Genomic DNA, 14,199 nt, shown 5'->3' with positions numbered 1-14,199 from the left:
TACAGATATATATGCAATAAAGGAATGGAGCTTTTGAGTTCTTCTCTTTAAGGCTAAAAAGTATAAATACCAACTGATAAGATATTAATAAATGGCTTTTTCATTGTGGTTGTCTGCATTTTTTAAGTGTTTAAGGAAGCATGTTTGTCTTTTATTAGTATGGATTTTGTGCATCTGCTTGAAGTTGGAATTTTTGAATTTCAGTCACTTGTGTGTCCTGTTGCTCTGTGTGCTTTTCAAACCAGGCCACAAAGTTCTAAATTGCTATTTTCTAACTCTGTCTAAATCTGCCCCTTCACCTCCCCCCTGCCCCAGTAATTCAACATGACAGGTTTCAAACCTGTGGATTGAAGTCTGCCTTTCCTGTGAAGCTACCAAGAGCTCAGTCTAAGGTTTCACCAAACATTATGCTGTCTCTAAAGCATGTGATGCTACTAGGGCAGTTTTATAGTTAGTTTGCATGAATTGGCACTCCAGTGGTCTCACTCAAAGGGATTCCTACTGGTAACGAATATTCTTCAGGATGTCAGCCATATGTATGTTTGCCTTTCACAGCTTTCCTCTCTGTCTGAGTCCTTCCTAGTATGACCCTGCCACCGAGAAAGAATTGAAACAGTAAGTGGTGTTCTCGGCTCTACATGCCATGCATTGAGGAGGAGAAAGGGAAAGGTTGTAGTAAGCCACTGATAGATGCTGAGAGGCAGAGCTTTCTGGTCTCGAGGTACAGGGCTTGAGTATACATGCTATTTGAAATATATATTTGCAGACTACATATCTCAAAGAACACTTTCTATCTCAAGTCACATGGCTGTTGCCTGTCACTGATAGATTTGCAAGATGAATATCCTTCTTTGAACTGACACACCAGCATTAACCTGATGGGGAGGGTATCACAGTAAGCTGACTGATACAGGCGGAAAGGGTAGTAGAAAAATCCACGGAGGAATTTTCTTCCCTTGTTTAGATGACAAAGTATCTTCATTCCTTGCTGACACATGATCTTAAGTACAGACATTGGTATAATCAGTTCTCAGCAAGTGTGGCTATGAGTAGTGGCACTCTGAGTAAGCTTAGAAAGACTGTCTTGTCCATATATTTCTATTGCTAGGAAGCAATTTTTTTTAGATTAAAAATGCTACAACTTCAGTGACTTTATTAGCTTGAGGCCCTGTATATTCAAAGAAGAGAAACAAGTAGCTGAAGCCTCAAGCACCAATTAGAATATTACCTTGCCCATGCAAATTCTGGTATCTACACAAGTATCTTTATTCACATGGTTTGTGTGCATGATGATAATAGTGTTCCTAAGCCATGCATGTATTATATTTAAAATTTCCTTCTGTTATCTCTAGCAGTGAAAGTGTGGCCAAATGAAGGCTTTCCAGTATTTGAGACATACAGAAGTTCCACAGCTTTCTGTAAAAGTGTTTTTTCCCTTCAAGGGTTTCTTTTTGGGGCAGGGTGTGGAGAGGGAGGGAGAGGTTGAGTCCCTAAATACATTCAAGCAGCAGATATTGCTTACACTGAGAGACTGAGAGTTTTTCTTTGCAGTAACCGTAGAGGTTGCTTTCTAGACCCTCCCCTTCTACTCTTTGGTGCATAGCATCAGCTATCATTTCACTTTCTCTTAGTCATTCTGCTGTTAGAATTTTCTGCTTGATTTTTTTTTTTATAACAATTTTCCTTGCCAGTTTGAGGTTTTAATGCCTTCATAGAATGTTTCTGTTAGTTTTGCTGTCTTCCGTAAGGGTAATATTCTACTTCCAGCTTGCACCTAGGGATGAATGAGGAATCACACTTCAAGACTTTCATTGCTGTGGCTTCCTGTCACCTGGAGTCAGGAGCTGTGCTGTAGCTGGCTTGGCCAAATTGACTCACTTCCAGAAATGTTGATTTACCCCAAGAAAGATGTCCCTGGTGGGGGATATCCCCCTTCCTCTTTGCCTTTTGTGGAGCGTGCCAGTGGAGCTGACATTTCTTGGACCCTCACAGCTACTGTGGAAAATCTTGCCTGGCTATTCAGATTAGCCTTTTGGAGCTCAGGAATGTCATCTTGACCTCCCTCTATTTGGCTAGGACCAAGACAAAACACTAAGATCACGTTCTACCTCGTCTGCTTTTGTTATGGCATCTCTAGCTGCATTATTAGCATCTTCCTGTGGTTCTGCTGGCACGAAGCTGCTCCCTGACATAGTGTTGGCAGGCTGGGTTGGAGTATTCATCTGCTGCTCATCCAGTCCTGGCACTGCTGGGGGCATCAAGCTCAGAACAGAGTGGTCTTGGCATTGAGTTGTCTCAGCATCAGGTCTTTACAAAAGCTCTGTTACCATCCCTTTTCTGGGTCACTTTGAGCACCTTTAGCTGTGCACAAAGAGACTCTGCAAGCCAATTATATAAAGTTTAGAAGGTAAAAGGAATTATTGATGGTCTAACATAAGCAAAATTATAGTTTTAGCTACAAGGCTAAACATTACTATGCTCGTCACCCCCAATAAGGCATCCAAAGAGAGTGGAGGCTTTGGCCAGGTACTTGTCAGTCAGGAGGGAAAGCGTTGGCCTCCGCTGCTCCCTGGAACAGTTCCTCAATGTTCCTAAGCTGCCGTCGTCCACTAAATCTGCTGGCACTTAGAGCAGTGACTAACAGACTCCCTGTTATTTTTTTCTGTTAGGATTTTTACATGTTTCCATATTGGCATTTCTCTTGTTGAATCCTTGAGCTAGTAATGGTCCCTGTCTCCACAATCCTATCCTATTGCTGGCTGTAATTTTATGTTTTCTTTTTTTCCCTTCTCCTTGCAGACTTTTTCCCAGCTTTTTCTTGCAGATTAGCAGTTTTCTCAAAGTCTGAGCCAAGGTTAGGCAGCTGTGCTGTATTAGAGCTAGTCCTTGGAACACGGACAGCCTAGGAGGAGGAAGGAAAGGTTACAGAAAAGGAGAGAGTTACACTGGGTGCTGGGTCTCAGAGCCTTCTGGTTCAGTAGTTAGGAGCATGATGCTGTTCTCAATACTAATGCAGAAAGTTAGTGCACTTTCCAGGCTTGAGGGGTCATCGTATCATTCTTCTGAGGACCAGATGTCTGTTAGTGACAGGTCATCTGCCTGAGTTAAGAAGGAACTGGGGCCAAATTTACCTTGAGGACCGGAGACCTTTACCAGATGTTCTTCAGAGATGTGACAACCTCTTTGGACATTCTTATTTGTGAGGACACCAAGGTCTGCAGGAATATCCTGCAGCCAGAGAATATCCTCTGCTTTCTGAGTTTGTCCAAAGGCCTGTCAGCGAGGCCCTTCTGCAAGCTGTCCATAGGGCAAGGCAGTCACCAGCTTCTTGGTGTTTTGCTTTTGAGAAGTAAGAGTGGTAGCAGTGGCTTATGGTGTATGTGTATACCTTCTTGATACTGTCTCTGACTGCTAGCCCTGCTTCTGTCTAGTCCAGGAGAACATGCTCCTGAGATCACAAGGTGAGGAGATGCCATGGGAAAGAGGRCTTATATTTTTTCCTCCCTCCTGTTCTACCTGGTGAACAACCATGCTCTGTTTGCCAGATAGGAGTTTAAGCATTTTAGGGAGGTTTYTGGCTTCAAAACATTTCCTGCCCTATCTTGAAAGAGTTATTTTTCCTTCTTGTTTGCAAGATGCTTCATACACAACGAAGTACTATTAAAGTATACGTGTAGACTACATCTCAAAAAATAGTGTTTGCCTGTCGATGATCTTTCTTTCTAGCTCATTCTTACCCTGTCTATCCAACACTCTTTTGTCTTTCTCTGTTTAATTTCCTTTTGCTACAGTATGTGTTACCATGCCTGATGTGCTTTCCATCTCCGTTTTTGCCATGTTTTGATTGTGTTTTTCAAGTCTTCTCTAACACTCTTAATTTTTGTAGTCGTGTCAGGTTCCTTTTTACTACTTTTTTTTTTTAAGTAGTTTTTTTGTGGAAACGACTTATGTGATAGATTTTGGTCCCCTTTTATTCCCCGTCTCCCCAGTAAATTTTGGGCAGTAAATTTGAAATCTGTCATTGTCACTGAAGTGTTTTGCCTTAAAGGCTTGCAGACTGTAATAAAGGGGATTGATACCTCATTTTTTGTCTTTGTATGCTTCTGAGGTTTGCATACGTGCTTACAGCATCCCCAGTTTGGTTCTTGGCATTGCCATCAGCTGTACAAAGAGAGAGGGAGCTAAATCCCCCGAGCCTCCCTTGCTTGCATTGTAAGTATCAGTGTACCCTTGTGTTGGTGGTCAGTGTGCTCCAGTTTAATTTAATAATCTCATTTAATTTTTCATAATAATGTTTTAGTTGTTGAATTAATCACCAAACTTATCATTCTACAGGCTGATTTATCTGTTCCAAATTCAWGCTTTTTATTCTCTTCCCAGTTTTTAGCAATGACTTTGGCTCTTATTTATCTGAATGATAACAGAGAGCAAACTTCTTGTTGCTTTTTCTAGTCTTTATCTGGTTTCTGTCTCTAACATTTATCAAATATTCAACCTGGAACTGTGCAAGTTTGTGGTTGACCATTTTACTGTGGTCCATGTGCAGTGCTTCTCTAAGCAGCAGTCAGGTTATCGTTGCTGTCCTTTGGAAGCTGGTTTGCAGACTTTGCCCCCAGAAGATTGTACTGGGCAAGAGCCAGAATGAGTGTGGGTTTTTTTCATTGTTTTTGTTTTGTTTTTCCTTTCCTTTCTGGTAGCCACTTTGCCTGCTTTTAATAAATCAGCTGAGGAGCAGCGGCAGTGTGCAACTTTGGTTATATGCAGCTACTTGGAAGTCCTAGGGAAAGTTGAACTTATGGAGGCAAAACCATTGGGAATATGAAAAAATACTCTTTTTCTACATGTGTAAAGCCAATTTATGCCATTTGTACCACAAATAAAAGGTATTTTTCCTGCCAGACTTGAARGTTGCTCATAGTACTGGAAAATCTTACTAATCTAAAGTAAGAATAAGTGGCTAAGAGTGTTCTTTTTTTGTGTGTTTTTTAATAAATACAGTTCACATGCAAATTATCCCTTGGACGGCCATTACCTTTTTCCTAGATGGTTTTAGCATTAGCTGTCAAGCAATTACGAAGATCTGTAATCATTAAACATAATAACTAAATGTCATCCAGTGAAATGGTTGAAATAATAAAATATTTTGGTACGTTTGCAATAGAAATTCAGTCTTTTTCAATAAGCTCTTAAGTTGTGGATAAAGATGGGGGGAGTAAGATCATTTTAGGGGGGTTTGTTTAGTTTACAGATAGCTGCGGTAGGTTAGATTTTTTTTCTTTTCTGACAGTGGTCTCATAGCTGAAAGTTGTTTCTTGAAACACTTTTTTTCTTTCTTAAACACAGAAGCCTAATGTCTAAAGAGATGGTTCTGTGTTTAAAGAACAAATGTCTTTTGGATTTAAAAATCGGGAAACTTCTGAACATATGAAGYTGAGGAGAAACAGTGGGGCTGCATGTTTTGCTTATTTAAAAAAAAAAAAATCTGGACTTGCCTTTCAGTTTTTAAATATTTTTCAAAATGTGCAATCTTGTTTTCACATTAAATTTTCACAATTTAATTCAATTGTCATTGGGATGGGAAATAAAACATGTTACCTAGAACACGTATCTAACTACTAGTCTGTGGCACTGTTGTTGTGTTTTCACAGATTTTTTTTTATTCTTAGAAATCACTTCTGCCTGCTACAATTTTTGGTAGTCTCTCAGACTAGGACAGCAATTGTTCCAACTTTTTGCTTTCCTTGACATTGTGAAGGTGATAAAAGAAGCTTGGCCATGGCCATCATAGCGTGTGAGAAAAATTTCCTTCTTGGCTCAGGCTTCCTTTGCGGATTGGGTTGTTTATAACATGATTGCTGCTGCCTTTTGCATCAGATTTCCCTAAATCTAAAAATCAAATTTCCCTTTGAAGAATGTTCTGAACCACTGACAAGTGGGTCACGTTTCCATCCAAGTCTTTGGTAGAGGTGTCCCTCAKCTGGGTCTGGCTCTACTTCGTTGTCTCCCTTTCTTGGCTCCCTCTGGTAAGCAGCTGGAGGCATAGGTTTTATTTCATTTACTCTTTTGCAGATTTTTATTATATCATTTGCTATTGTATATTCTCCTTTTCCTTGTTTATATTCAGATGTGACTTTTTTTTCCTTAGCATCATGGCATCTCCGTTTTGGGAGACTTGAGCTAAAAACTTTAGGGATTTTGTTCCAAAATTGGTGCTTCTAGTAGTTTTGCAAAGTCTTTCTTCTTTGTCTTTGGCTTTTTTCCTCAGTAGAGATAAATAAAAGGTACTGTCCACTCTTTATCAGTCTTTTTAGGTTGCCCAATTAGTGGAATAAAAACTTGTTAAAAATTAAAAAATCCCCACAGCCTGTCAACCCTGCAGGCTAAACTTAGATTCATTTTCATTGTATATGATAGATATGGAAACATAAAATTTAAATTTTGGGCAAAAAAATAAAGACTTAAGAGAGAAGTTAAATAATGCAAAATGTGATTACCAAATTTCTAGTAGAACTTTTCATAGTATTAAAAGTTTTAAGTATATTTGGGAATTCACAAATGGGACCCTCATCATTAATTTACAACTTGTGTATACATAAAAGAGTTCCATATTCTGCCACATTGCTGCTATTCTTGTAGGAAAAGCAGGTCTAAGCTATTGAAAGAAAGTGTTTTTCTCTTGAAGAAAATTTCTTTTAAATTCTGCATTATGATAATGTGCAATGCAATGCTATGGTTACCGTGGGGTTCTAAGTTTCATTTCTGCTTTCAGTGCTTTGTCTGTAGGTGTATCCTGGTGTACCTGCATCCAAAACAGAATAGGTGAAATACTTTTTACCATAATATCTTTCATGTATTTACCCTAGTATTTCTAAGGTGTACTCTGAATCCCACTTCTTTTGTATAGGGTTCATTCAGCTAAAAATCAGTATGATCAGACACTTCCCTTCTAGGATGGAGAACTCCTTTCTGCCAATTTGGGAACCGAAGGCTGTGGTCAGTATGGGAGTAGCTTATAAGCAATAGCTTATACTACATGCACCTTTTCTTCCAATGTAGTAAATCAGTGTATTTCAGTAGTAACGTACGACACAGTGCTTTCCTTCAGCAGTTGAGGGGATGTGAGATTCTTCCCTTGGACACTTGTTTGTGCAATATCTGGGGCAGCTGTGTTGGGTATTGGGTTAATTTATTAGCTTCCAAGGAGTTCTAATCACTCAGTTGTTTCAGGCTGATGGATTATAGATGATAAATGTCTTAATGACTTTAGTTCTGAGCTTGAGTGTATCCTGAAGATCAAACTTTGCTCTAGAACAGTGCTAGTCTTTCTATTCTAGATACTTTCTTGAACCCCAGATCAAGAAAGTTTTAATACATGAAAATAATCTCCCAACTTTTTTTTGTACTCAGTATTATCTTCAGGATAAAATAGGCTAAGGCCATTTCTTATGTGGTTAGCCCAAATGAGGTTTCAAACAGTTTTGATTTCTGGATTTTTGTCTCTGCTGTTACGGAGAACCAGGGACCCTATATCTGCTCTCAGATCTTATTACAAACTCTATCTAGCTCTTCTGATCTGGTAGCCCTACTGTTGCATGACCTTGGGACTAGAACAGATTCCTTCAGAGAGTAAGGAAGGATGCCATTTAAAATACTTGGCTAATGGTCAAGGTTTGTGGTTTTGATGGGAATGAAAACATCCTCTCCTTTCAGCTTTTTTTTTTTTTTTTTCCTGAGACTTTAGACTGTGTTTAATTTTCTGTCCCATCACTGTCCTGTTTGTGAAAGAATTCACCTTCCCCTTAGGGAAATGTCACTTTCTCAATGGCATTTAAACCTAAAAGATTTGTCTTAAATGGGTACAACTTTAAACTCTTTAGTTGACTCAACTGGTTGACTTTGTTAATTATTACAACCAGACTTTTTGTGGCTGTTATTTTTGCTAGGGCTATGAGATTTTGAGTTCTTCTGATGGATTCTACTAGCGGTGCTTTCTTTAAGCACAAGTTTATGTTTAGGAGTAACCATAAATATTTACATAATGTATTTCCAGAATATTATATGTCAAGGATTTAAATGGTCTGTGGAGTCCTTTGGTTTTCCTATTCTCTGTTCTTCTGCAGCTGAGTGGGGTCTTTGTTTGTTTTTTGTTTTTTTGTTTTGTTTAACTCAGCCTGGGTGTTTGAGCTTTATTTTCCTGAAAAACAGGTCGATACCTTTCCTGAGAACCCCTTGTTTGTCTGCTGTTGAGTTGTCAAAAGGACTGGCTTTTTCCACGTGAAGGCTTTCTTCTTGGTTAACTGGGAATCTGAAAAGGGTTATGAGGTGTCTTTAAGAAAGAATAGCCTGTTTTGTTCAAGGCATATCCAGGTAAAGAYCAAGCAGTGTTGGGAGCTGTTCTGCAGATTGCGACACCAAGATGCGCAGACCTGCCGCAGGACTCTGTTCGCAATTCACTCAGCGCCGCGCTACTGCTGAGACTCCTGAGAGCGATACCACCTTTGGAAAGGCTGTCTTTCAGTCTTTATCTAGGAGTACGTGGGATTCAGCAATACGGCTTCAAGCTGCCCACACTATGAATTTCCATATGAACAAGTGTTTAAAGGAGAAAGACTTGTTATTTACCAAATTTTAGGTAGGTGATGTATATACTCTTTTTTTTTGTCCTGCCTCTTCAAAAGCCTTGTGGCATTCTAGGTTTCGCTCATTCAGAGGAACTGAGCAGCATGAACTTAGAACCTTTTATAGCTGAACAAACCCAAGGAACGAAGGGAGGACATTCTTGTGTACACTGTTAGGTAAAACTTTCTTTAGCTTCTAGTACTGACTTGCAAGTCCCCTACAGTGTGAACTGTATGTACAGCGAATGTATTTTGAAGGAAAAAGTTATAGGCAAGTCATCTTTGTAATGTGTGGGGAGAACAGGCAAAGTGCTGCACTTTTCCTTTTGTTTTTCTGCAGTTTTCTAATCATGGAAGTAATTCTTCCTGCAGCTCTCTGAGGGATTATTTACCGTGTAGGGTATAATAAAGAAGACAGAGCTGTAGAATAGCCTACTTCTCGCTTGTGATGGCTTGTGGTCAAATACCATTAGATAGTATCGAAAAAAGCAGTTGTAAAGGATTGTATTTTTTTTCCTAAGTTTTATGTTTCACCTTTAGAAATGTAGTGTTTAGGTTCTTTGAGTTTAGTTGGCACAGATGACCATTCAGTGTGGCTATATTGCTTCAGGTAACCTACTTAGCTTATCTACTGCACTGTGCAGTAGATACTCTGCTGTCTGCTGTCTTGTAGTGAGTCCATGTAAAAGCAAAGTTGGAACAGGGCTTTAAGATGTGGTGACTTATCCAGAATACACTGGAATGGATATGATTGATTCCACTTACTTCCATGGTACTTGGATTAAACCTTTGTCTTCTGCATACTGAAAGTATAAAGCATCAACTGAGGTGTCCAAAATCAGTTAAATTGGAAAAGCATACATGACTCTCACATTGACAGTTTCTGTTTTACTAAGGAGTTATGTCTCKCATATTATCAATTTCTTAAAACAATTTTTGTCTTGTTCTACACCTCCGCTCATCTAAACTTATAAAGTAGGTGACTTTGTCATGACATGTATCCATAAATACACATTGACACAACATTAAGAGACAATCCATGGCTCCATTCATCCCCAGCTTCTTGCAAATGTCCAGACGTAATAATGCTTTCTTAGTTGYTACTGTGCTATGGTGTAAGCAGTATGGTCATCCTGGGCCTGTCTTACCTGGCCCATCACAAAATGATGAAAACATCCTAGAACGAACAGAAATACCATCAACGATACCAATGACACTCCAAGCAAACTTCTTTTATCTACTTTATTTTGAATACTACATATGCTTGAAATTTGTCTGACTTGTTAGGGATATATTTAGTGTTCTTCTAGTTCCTATCCCATATAGAATAGGAACTGCTTAGGATGTTACTTATAATGGACTAATTTTTGGTGTTCTTACAGTAAATTCCTCGTTCTGTCAACATATTTTGAAATACAGCATTAGCCTTCCGTCAGTATCATATCAACGATGCTCACTTAAATGCATTCATAGTTTCCATGCCTTCACTCAGAAGGTGTTACTTTATTGCAAAAAAAGATGCACCTAATGTGGTAAGGGAATAGGAGGAAGAGGAGCAACAGAAGCACAAGTTAGGAAAAAGGGGCAGAGTCAAGTGATGCAATTAAAAAAAGGCATCAGAGAAGAAATTGGGAGAGGGAACTGTACAGAAGATGATAAAAGGAAGAAAAGAGGAAAAAGGGTAGGTAAGGCAGAGCTGAAAAAAGAACAAATAGGGAACAGACTGAGTCTTTAAAACAATTAAAGGACGCTCCCCTCAATTCACTTTCATAGTCTGAGTGTACAGATTGCCAGCTTTCTTCTGTTGTCTACCAAATCAATATTCAACTCCTGTAATAGAAAATTAGTACAGAAGACCACTTTTTTTTTTAAGCTCTTACTGTTAATTGGGTGAACTGAATACATTTTACTGAAGTCTTTAATTATGTGATCACGTACTATCTCTTTTCTGTAAGATACTGTTCCACAGTTGTGGCACATGTGGGCAGGATGTTGCAAAGGAATCAGGATTATGTAATGAATAGATCTGGAAAGGATCCTTGCATTAGTTGTTGCAGATACTGAAAAGCTAGCACAGCCAGTCAGTACAGAAGGGGTGAATTRGTAAAGAAGTGATATTAATTCTTGGCACTTCTTAACTGCTCATTAGTTAACTTTGCAACTGTTTTCTCTCTTGTTTTATAATAATTTTTTTGCATCAGTATAATTTAAAATATTCATTTTAAATACAAAAAGGAGAACTAATTTTCCCTAAGTTTGAAAAGCTGTTTGACCATACTCACTTCTTTCCCACCCCTTTCTATTAGCAGCTCCCCCCACACACCTTCCCATTTTTTAATTCCATTAAAAGTGATTCATTTTCCAGAAGTGGTCCTCCACGAGGTCAAGCAGTTTGAGAATATTCTTAGCTGTCTGTAAAGGAGGTGGGGAAAGCATTACATCTATGAAGCATAGTCTTTCTCTGTAGAGGGTTTTGGGTATTCTAACTGTGGTCTTATGCATTAATTTCATCCATCCTCAAATTCTTATTAGTTAATAGTAATTACTAGACAATCTGCCTAGATTGTGGATACTTCTGATCGATTTATATTAACTTATTCCCGAACTTCTCATCAGTTCACAGCCATATTTTTCTGTTTATTAATTTTAAATCTTTTATCACCATCTCCTTGAAGTCAGTGGTCCTTAAAGGCAAAGTATCGTTAAAAGTTGAATGACATAAATCTAAGGTGTTACAATCAGTTATTTGCATTATAGTAACATCTAAAGACCTTAGTCAATATTGAAGTGAAACTGTGTAGTGCATGTTGTGAGCTTGAATAACCAAGTATCTGCCTGGATTTGATGACTATCATGATTAAATCTCTAAAAACAAGTATTATGTTCCTTCAAAAAGACATTTATATTTTTCCCTTTAAAAGATCTAATTAGTTTGGTATTGATCTATTTAAGATCAATTCTATAATAAAGTTTGAGTTGATTCTAGTGAAAAATGTAATATGCGCACACTCTTGAAGAGCACTGTACCTTTTCCAATTTGATAGCTTTTACTTTGAGATATGGATTGAGTTTTTTGGTGGTTTTTATCGTAAGCAAACAAAGAATTACATTTTACAAACCAGTGCTTTCAGGGACTGGTGAGCTCTTCTCTCTGCTTACTGTATGTTGCTTGAGTGGAACTGGAGGAAACTTAGAAAAAGGTGACTCTAAAACCTTTAAACCAGACTAAAAAAGAGAGGAAAAACTAAGATCTGGAGAGCATTACCTAAAAGGAAAGATTGAAGGGAAATATACCAGTTTAAAATGTGTAAAAGTATCTTCAGAAGGCAAGCCAACAAACTGGTTTCTTTATTCTCCAAAGAATCTGTGGTTATGCTGATATGATTGCCATGAAGTTTGACCAACTAAGAAATAAACTGAAGATAAAACTTTCTTTTGGAGCATATGCAATAATTTCCTGGGAAATCAAGTCTTTGTGTTATGTCCTATTCTCACAAGAAATTTATTTAATAAAGAAGATATCTATCTATCTATCTATAAAAGATGGATAGTTTTTTGTGGGTTTTCTTTTTTGCTTTACATTCTGGAGTTGAAATATTAGACCCAAATATGAAAGAGTGGTATATTTTTAATGAGGATGCAAGGTAGTTTTACACATCTTATGGAGTGGAAGAGCAGGCTAGTCCACTGTGAGAACTGGAGTGTGCTGCTTTTCCATTGAGGGTGTTTTCAAGACTTTTTCCCTGATGAATTGCTGTCTTGCATGGAGTGACATAAGTTGTTTCACCTGTGTAAAATAGCAATTAGGCTCTTCAGTTTAATTTGTAGCCTTTGCAGCTTTGGCTTTTACTCCTGATTATTATCATGTCTGGGGCTGTTATATGATAGGGGATGCAAGGATATTTTTCGATTTTATGAAATTCGATCCTGAAGTCTGTTCTCTAGTCTCTCGTGCATACATAAGACCAGACATATGCAAAGGATTTATATTTATTTAAACAATATTAGAAATGTATGATGTCTTTTTCCTCCTTGACTCATGTAGCACGATATAAGAAAAATGCTCAGTACAGATTCTTGCGTGAGTGCTGAATGTGTCCTTACCACAGTGGCTAATGATTGCGAGTGAAGTTATGAAGAATACCAAGCTGCTTGTATTCCTCCTAGGAAGTTGGACCTGTGTGAGGCACGGTGTTTTTTCAGAATGATCTCAGTAATTGCATAGTTTTCAGTCAGATTGCTTCTGTGTAAAGTAAGCAATATCACAGTTTAATATAGTGTGTTTTATCTGGTTTTAGGTTGGTACAGAGGTGTTTCGGTTAAGAAGCCCAATGTAAAGGTAAGTGTGAATACATTTTCTGAATTTAGTGGGAGATTCTCTCTACTTTGCTGTTACAGCTCTGTAAACTCTTACTTTTCCTTACTTCTTTTTCTCCTTAACCTTCTCCATGTTGGAGGATTGGATTTATTCTGTAAATTGATAGAACAATACTTGCATGACCATATTCCTCTTTTAATGGAAAAGCCTAAATTCATCATGTGTTACATCTACTGCTTGAGTATGTGTTCAGTTTTGATATGAGAACTCTTCAAACCTCCTGTAGTTTCTTAGGTAACCAGCATAGGATCAGAGGAATAGACTTCATTAATTGGAAGTGAGCCAAACAAGCAAACTGAAGTAGTGTTTCTTCCTCTTCCACATTTTTGTATTGCTGAAAGCGTGCATGTTTACTCTTGACTTTCACTGAAGCTGTTCCCATTAGTCTCATTTTTCCTCCTCAATTTCAATCTCATCTATCAAAGAGAAGGAATTTTTCTTATCAGTTTGAATAGTCTGTATTTTAGTATCTCTTCCCCTCCCCCTACCATGAAAATCAGTCTTTCCAAATTGCGCTAAATTTTAAAGCTCTGAAAATTTACAGTTCACACTCAATTACTGATTTTGTTTGTTTTAATCTGCATATTAACTACACTGATCTTATATTTACCACAGAACTGTAGATTTACCGTTCTTGCAGACTGACTGAGTTTGCTCTGTCTGAAGATGGAGGATCATGTTATTTAAATCAATAATGGGATGCTATGAAAAGTTTGCTTTAAATTGCCTGTTCTGCCCCCCCTCCCAATCTCATCACACAAGAACTCTATGGCATAGGCAACAGCAAAAGACAAGGGCTCTATCCCAAATAGGCTTAAACCTCTCTTTGTTGGAAAGAGAGGAAAAAGCATAGCCCCAGGGTATGCAAGTAAAAGAATACTTCTTTTCTCAGTGAAAGACTGCTTTGGGGGCTGGACGTGAACTAGATGATAAGGGCATAGGTTTGAAAAATACCACAAGTACTGTAGCATGCTGATGGGGAGGCCTTACTTGGAATCCTACCTGGGGCAATGTTGTGAACTGCATGATAGCCAGTTTTGCAGCTGCCCTGCTTAGTTCATGTGTCTTCAGTAGATGTCCCTGGTAGTTCCTCCTGTTGGTCGTTCCTTTCTGCTAGCTATCCTTACTAGCTTCTCATTTCTCTTCACCCTTGCCCCTTGTTCCACCTCTTTGCCCCTTGTTCCACCTCTTTGCCCCTTGTTC

General features: G+C 38.4%; 1 protein-coding gene across 1 annotated transcript in view; it reads left to right on the top strand.

The window, feature by feature from the left end:
* DOCK3 (dedicator of cytokinesis 3) overlaps positions 1-14,199 on the top strand; it is a 194,611-nt gene that overhangs the window by 3,539 nt on the left and 176,873 nt on the right. The window contains exon 3 of the mRNA XM_026055042.1: positions 12,917-12,957. Coding sequence (XP_025910827.1) covers positions 12,917-12,957 — 41 coding nt within the window. The remainder of the gene's footprint in view (positions 1-12,916; positions 12,958-14,199) is intronic.

The sequence above is a fragment of the Apteryx rowi genome, unplaced genomic scaffold (assembly GCF_003343035.1).
Source record: "Apteryx rowi isolate R43461 unplaced genomic scaffold, aptRow1 scaffold_98, whole genome shotgun sequence".
NCBI lineage: Eukaryota > Metazoa > Chordata > Aves > Apterygiformes > Apterygidae > Apteryx > Apteryx rowi.
The sequence above is the reverse complement of the archived record's forward strand: the minus strand, read 5'-3'. Positions and strand labels throughout refer to the sequence as shown.